The sequence below is a fragment of the Triticum aestivum genome, chromosome 1A (assembly GCF_018294505.1).
Source record: "Triticum aestivum cultivar Chinese Spring chromosome 1A, IWGSC CS RefSeq v2.1, whole genome shotgun sequence".
NCBI lineage: Eukaryota > Viridiplantae > Streptophyta > Magnoliopsida > Poales > Poaceae > Triticum > Triticum aestivum.
The window spans coordinates 476,269,774-476,277,579 of NC_057794.1; the positions used below are offsets into that span (position 1 = coordinate 476,269,774).

The 7,806-nt window shown below is 41.6% G+C and overlaps 1 protein-coding gene across 1 annotated transcript; it reads right to left on the bottom strand.

The window, feature by feature from the left end:
• Nucleotides 1–2,392: 2,392 nt before the first annotated feature.
• On the bottom strand, nt 2,393–5,922 carry LOC123058354 (beta-glucosidase BoGH3B). Its single transcript, XM_044481099.1, has 8 exons — nt 5,458–5,922; nt 5,229–5,319; nt 4,976–5,124; nt 4,647–4,890; nt 4,446–4,550; nt 4,187–4,369; nt 3,866–4,061; nt 2,393–3,128 (listed from the first exon to the last, which is right to left on the bottom strand). Exons 1-8 carry the CDS (start codon nt 5,829–5,831, stop codon nt 2,632–2,634), a joined length of 1,839 nt encoding a protein of 612 aa, XP_044337034.1. The 5' UTR covers nt 5,832–5,922; the 3' UTR covers nt 2,393–2,631.
• Nucleotides 5,923–7,806: the final 1,884 nt, after the last annotated feature.

Below are 7,806 nucleotides of genomic sequence, written 5' to 3' on the forward strand. Positions count from 1 at the left end.
AAACTCCGGTCTTGGGGCGTTACAGTATTACTGGAGAAAACAAACTTAGGGTGGACCCTCCCACTCCATGCGCGAGCTGGCTCTGTCCCTGATAAATAACACCCCTAGGGCATCGTTTAGACCCATTTTTGTTTAGTTAAAATTTATCCATTATTACAACTTCATGTAAACTCAAGTGTCCAACGACCGCTAGCGCAATACTTAGATTGTTATTATTAATTCTTACTTATTCTTAGTTGCACCTATGGATTAGACCTTCGTGGTCAGGCTAACCGTGCTTCCAGCGTCATTAGTAACTTTGAGAAGATTGGTCAAGGGATTGCTAAGACGCACCATCTAGTGTTTGGTGTATAATTCGGTTAAGGTTGATTTCCACCCAAATCAAACAAGTTCCACTCATCAAAAGATCAAGATAACCTTGTTCTTATCACCAACCGAAACACCATAGACAAAAGAATAGTGACATTATAACAAGAATGCCCACAGATGTAGGAATACAATAAGAGAAGAAAAAAAATCTACAACTTGTACCATACCAAGCAATAAAAAAAGTGAAAAGGTAATTCTACAAGCCCAAGATAACAAAATGGGTGAGCTTGTCGTCCACTACTTTGCGCCCTAGGCACATAATTCGATCCACCATTGCTATATGTCCCTCAGTGCAAGCAATAACAATGAAGCGCCCACAAAGGTCCCGCATGGGATGTACTAGTAGGCAATGCAGGGTGCGAGCAATAATAACGAATCGCCCTCAAACAATTATGTAAATAATTTTTAAAATTACACAAACAAATTTTAAGAAGGTTTAAATACTTTTTAAAAATATGTAAACATTTTAAATAAGTAAACATATTTAAAATTACAAGAACATTTTGTAAGTATGAATACACGTTCTGAAATATTCATGATTTTTTAAATATATAAATTGTTTTTAAATCACACGACCATTTAAAAAACATAATATTTTTATTTTAACTCTTATTGGAATACATGAATATATTTTACTTACATAAATATTTTAAATATAAATAAATAAAATTTAGACACATGAAATAATAATAAGTTTCATTAATGTTTTTGTAAATACATTTTTTGAAATTTGTGAACCCTTTCTGAATATATGCGAATATTTTTATAACACACAAATATTTAGAATATTTTTCATAAGCTTTTATGCAGAAGAAAAACCTTACTACTTTGATAAGCTTCAATGAGCTCGGCCATGTAGCCCTGCAGGCACGCTTGTTATTAGACGCTCTATGCGTTATATAGCAGCACTGGTTGGCCTTGATCCGCACTCCCTCCGTCACCGAAAACAAGACATATAAGTTTTACCTCAAAAATCAAACTGTGAAATGTTTGACCAATGTTGTAGAAAAAAACCATCAACAGTACAATACAAAAATTACTGTCACTAACTACACAACAAAATACTCCCTCCGTTCCTAAATATAAGTCTTTTTAGACATTTCAAATGGACAACAACATACGGATGTATATAGACATATTTTAAAGTGTAGATTCACTCATTTTACTCCGTACGTAGTCACTTGTTGGAATCTCTAGAAAGACTTATATTTAGGAACAGAAGGAGTATATGTTTATATTATATCTATTTAGTATCGTGGTTGTTGATAGTTTTTCCAATAAACCCGGTCAAACTTTGCATCATGGCTTGAGATAAAATTTATAGAACTTATTTTAGGAGACGGATGAAGTGTAATTTAGCATGCATCCTCTGATCCTTATACCTTAAATCATACCTTTTGCCTCCTCTCCCACGCCGTATTGTTGAGAAATGTTACCTACTGTTACATCGTGGACACCAGGTTACCAGTTCGTCAACACTTGTGATGTGATAAATTTATAAGACGGCCACCAGCATCATGGCAAGAACCTGGATATTCAAATACATTACAAAACACCTAGTTGCAATACACCAATATGCCCTCCTCAATCATCATCATAAATAGATAATTGTCAAAGGCTGAAGGCATCTTAATTTCTCTGAACCACTCCTTTTCGGTGAATTGTGCTGTATGGCCTATGGGAATATGGACTAATCTTGCTGCACTTGCATCCTTTACCATTAAAAGAAAAGGTTGTCTGAAAATGGGTTCAGCTAAGAGCTGTAAAAACATTCAGACTGACAGTTGTTTCTGATTATTCTATGGACATCATCGGCAGTCCAGTCTCCAAATATCACGCTGGACGATATACTGACACCTGTAAGTTGACAAGAATCGACCAATTTTCTTTTGCAGCTAAATGCTCAGCAACATTCAGAATGAAAATTATTTCTGATCATCCTATTGTAGCTTCCTTTGGTGCAAAAATAGCAACAGCGAACCAAAATCAATCAGTCAAGTAAATAGGTTCGACAAAACCGAAGGAAAATCAAGTAATATTTATCATTTGATAATTGAAGGAATAACTCATATATAAGAATATAAGAAATTAGGGCTTGTACATCTTACATACACCATAATTTGCAACAAGACATAAATTCTCTTTTACATAACCCAGTACCATAATTTGCAACAAGACATTAATTCTCTTTTACACAACCCATTAAACATATATGTAACATTGTTGTAATGATTCAAATTTATAACCAGATCAATGATGAAGTTATGCTAAACCTTCATCACTTCTGAACATTTTCAACCCATATCCAAAAGGGAATAAGGGATCATAGTTAGCATCTCCAACATTTATAGGCAGTTGATCAGAAGACCTAAACCACGATACAGGCAATGTACCCACGAAATCATGATCTCCAAAGAGGCAATCAGTAATTCCCATGCCCTCACTTCCAGGTAGCCAGGCAGCAACTAGAGCATCTATCTTCTCCAGAACTTGTGGTTCAATGACCAAAGGCCTTCCAGATACAACAACCACTAGAGTAGGGACTTTACTAGCAACACGAGTAATCAGGTCTGAACCATTAAATGGGATACTAAGGCCAGTTCTATCTCCCAACCCTTCAGCATAAGGAACCTCACCAACTGCAACAATAGCATAAGAAAATTCTCCGCTTTCAATAATAGCCTCTGTTGGGCATTCTTCATACACAACTTCAGTTTCCACACTGACGGATTCTTGTATGGCCTCCAATATACTTGTACCTGTTGGTTTAGATAGCATAAATAGATGTTTCTTAACAAAATATGGCCCAGGGTGCAGATTTTATACTGCTTGTACTAATGAAGCTAAAACTCTTTTTTTATATAAATAGAATAAATAAATTTAATCAAAAGCAGTGATGCATGGCTCAAAAAAATTGTGCTATCCGCATGTTAAGGAGCCATTGTGGCTGAACATAATTTTCCACAGAATTGGTTAGTTCAGTAATGATTGGCTAGTAACTGTTCATGGTAGCTTGCACTGTGGAAACTCTAAGCAGTTGTTTGGCTCTCAAATGGTAAATTAGTATCCAAGTGTCTCTTTTATTTATTTTTTGACTTTCAGTACAAACCAAGCAATGCCTTTATAGTCTAAAAATAAAAACAACCATAATATAATACTCCCTCCGTCCCAAAATAAGTGTCTTAACCTTAGTACAACTTTGTACTAAAGCTAGTACAAAGTTGAGACACTTATTTTGGGACGGAGGGAATACTTGAACAGTCCACTGCAAACATCTTATATTTGAACTTAGAAGCAATAATTTCACATCTATAGTCATCATGGCAGTTAAAAATATGGCATAACTACTTAGTGGTTGGAATCTCCAAGGAGCGGACACACAAAAAAAAAAAATCTGAGGATCAGCAGTTTCTTCAGTACCAAGGCATTGGTAAGTGGATCCTCAAACAAATAAAATCATCCCGACATATTCCTGCAAAGCTGAGTTTTTGCTTACCAAGGGTTATCTTTCCACTGTCTCCATGCCAAGCTATTGTCCACCCACCGCACTGATATCCAATATTGTCAGCATGTGTCCCTGCAACGAGTATTCTTTTTGCATTTTTTGCCAATGGAAGGAAATTCTGCTTCTTGCCATTTTTCAGAAGTACCAAAGACTTTCGAACAGCCTCACGTGCCAGCAGCCGATGCTCCTGAAAGGTAAACAATTTAGCACATCGTATATGGTCACCAATATGTGAGACGATAGAAGCAGAAGAAAAAATCTAACAATTTCACAGTAACAGCGAAAACATAGGTAGGCGAACATGCATGCTACCTTACAACCAACTACATCTAGTAGAGACGGATCTGAAAATGGATGCTCAAACACTCCAGATATGAACTTAACCCTTAGAATCCTCTCAACAGCATCATCAATTCGTGACATTGGTATCTCCCCTGTCTCCACCAAGAACACAAGATCTTCCAAGAATTTCTCAAATCTGTGAGGTATCATAATCTGTAGACTGATCAGAAAATACAAAAGAACGAGTCGCTTGAGAATATATCTTAAATGACCACATGATAACCAATACCATATCCATCCCAGCATTAACTGATTGCGCGACGCAATAGCGATAATCAGACCCTCGAGGCTCACAAAGCCTGTCAATACCCTCCCAGTCTGACACCACAAACCCCTGAAACACATGATGTCATGTTCACAAAATCATTCTTACTATTCAGAGCCGAGGTTTGCATGAATACAACAATAAAAACAACATAGGCTCTACTACCTCGAAGCCTAACTTGCCCTTTAGAACATCCGTGAGCAAATGGCGGCTGGCATGTAACGGCTCCCCGTTCCACTGAGAGTAGGATGCCATGACTGTCGCCACCCCTTGAGCTATGCAATCAGGGTATGGTTTCGTGTGGATCCTCTCCAAATCCTCCGTCGAGCAAATGGCATTCCCCTCATTGACCCCCTTGTCAGTGCCACCATCCCCTACGAAATGCTTGGCACAAGCAAGCACATTGTCCCTGCAAATCACACAGACCCATTTCAACAAACGGGTTGCGGGCAATATACGGAAATCACACTACTAAATCTCACCACTGGAATTACCTGACCGAAGCGAGGAACGGGTAACCGTGAGGGTGGTCTGCCGGTGTCTGGCCCTGCAGGCCAGTGACAATCGTGGTCAACGAGCGCACGATCTCCGGGTCCTCGCTGTAGCTCTCGTAGCATCTCCCCCACCTCGGATCCCTACAGACCTGTACACCGTCCACCAGACCAAACGCACATCAGAAGGACACCCCAAACAGATACCACCGGTTGATTCGGATGCTCTTTTTGTACTATTTGAATTTTTACTCACGGCGACGCAGGGTGCGAAGGCCCAGTGGATGCCGGTGGCGCGGACCTCGAGCGCCGTCGCCTCGCCGATCTTCCGCACGAGCTCCGCATCCCTGGAAGGAAGGAAGTCAACGCGGTGCGGTTCGTAAGCTCCTTTTTTTTTATCCAAAGGAGGCCTAAAACAGAGCGCGGCGAGTGCGGCGGCGTGGTCAACGGGCGTCATGTACAGTGAGAGGTGAGCGAGTGGGTACCTGGAGGCCCCGAGGCCGACGTTGTGGGGGAAGACGGTGGCGCCGAAGACGTTGTTGTGGCCGTGGACGGCGTCGGTGCCGTAGAGGATGGGGACGGCGAGGCGGGAGGAGAGGGCGAGGCGCTGCATGTCGTCGACCATGCGGGCCCAGTCGGCCGGGGAGGCGCGGTCGTGGGGCGCGCTGCCGCCGGCGTTGAGGACGCTGCCAGCGGCGAGCTCCGCGAGGGCGCGGGGCGACACCACGGTGCGCTCGATCTGGGCCATCTGGGCCGCCTTCTCCCGCAGCGTCATGCGGCCCAGCAGGTCGCGCACCCGAGCCTCCACCGGCGCCGACGCGTCCTTGTACAGCGGCCGCTCGCCTTGCGCCGCCGCCATGCGGACAAGCAGAGGCGAGGCGAGTGGACTGTGGGAGAAGGGGAGATAGATCGGGCTGGCGAGGAAAACGAGGCTCACTGTCTCACTGTCACTCGCGCCACTTACAGATAGCAGGTGGTTCAAATGCACGGGCCTTTCCAGGAGAGAATATTTGGCGGAAACCAAGTTGCAATGGTAAAATATCAAGTTCGAAAGTTTAGGAGGGTGATATTCTATTAGCATGTGAAATTTCAAGTTCAAACATAAATTCATTACAAGAGACATGCAAAAAAATCCACAATAAATAATGACACTTACCGCTCGGCACTATTTATTATATTAAATTTCTTATGTTAATACCTGTTTGAACTTGGAATTTCACGTGTTAATAGAATAACACCTTCTTAACATATACTATTTTTTTAGAATTTTTTGAAACTTTGAAAAATAGTTTTCATGTGTTTTAATGTGTTTGATTTCGGTATGATATTCTCTCTTATGTTGGTGTGCTAGGCTGAGCCAGGTGTCGAATTTTCCCATTTGAAAAAAGTGAATAAGCATTAAGCATTGCAAGCGAAAAAAATGCAAGTAAACTCTTTTTTAAATAGTCACGAGGAGTAAATCCTTATGTGAATATTTTTCATTTGCCGTTGCCTATGAGGCATTGCAGCCTCTACAAAGAGATGTTCAAATGAACCGGAGCTCACGGGGATTACAGGAGAAAAGTCAAAAGATACACACGCATGCAGAGGAAAAAAAAACAAGGGGTCACTCCGAGAACCTTTGAAGACACATGTATTGCCGGTGTAATCAAACTGCTTCGGTCAGCCGAGACATACCGAAAGGCAACACACATCAGAGACTGCACTACCTCACGACACATGTGTTGCTGGTGTGGCTGAAAGGTCATGCGCGGTTGAGATGACACCAAGACGCATGTGCGCCACCGTCGGGCGACAAGGGCATCACAAGGCAAAGACACACCGGTAGAGCACTCTCGCATGGAGCACCCTCACCGCACATAAGAGTCATCGTCGTAGTCAAAAGGAATACACCACCAAATGCAACCCCAACCCCACCTAGGTCTGATTTAACCGTAGAGCGGGCTAACTGAGAGCCCGTGGATAGACCTTCCACGTCAGAAACGCCATAGAACTTGGACATCGATCCAACTTATGAGCCTAATAACAACACACGAGGATCCACCACCACCACTGCCATGGCTTGCTCCACATCGGAAAGAAGACCACCCGCATGGCCGCCATCTGCAAATCCATGAGGCTCAGCAGCACAAACGGAACATCATCCTCTGTCACTAATAACAAGACATTGGTCGCTTAACGATACATCTCAAATGTATTTATATTTTTTGTTTGTTTCATGCTAGTGTTATATTATATTTGCATAATATCGGCATCATTTTTAATCATTTTTCTGAACTAACATATTAATTCAGTTCCCAGAGCCAGTTACTGTTTCCTGTTTTTTTGAACTATTTCAGAAAATCAATTTTTGGGGACGAAAAAAATCAGGAAAAGTTACACCAATAAGTTCCATATCAAGAAGCTTGCAAAGGGAACCGGAGCCACGGAAAGAGACCCTGATTACCTTGGATCCAGTTTTGGACGTAGATAGTTTTTTTTTACCTGGAGTGACCCTAGGTTATCGAACCTGCGGAAGTGATGCTTAATTAGCAAGGTGATTTCTGCAAGAACTTGTTACTAAAAGAGTTGTAGTTTCCCTGGCCAAATCACACATGTTGTAAGAAGAAACAATAATAATGAAATGGGCCAGGGCTTAAGGTTTTACCTACAGCCATAGTCACGCTCGAAATCCTATCAAGATAAACAATATGCCATTGATAAAGATTCTAAAAAAATGCCACTTATTAACATGTCTATATGGGCGATCCGTCCAAATAACCCGACGACCGACTATCGCCGCATTGAGCTTGTTCTATTGTCCAACCGGGGCCCTTTTTTATAAAGTAATAATC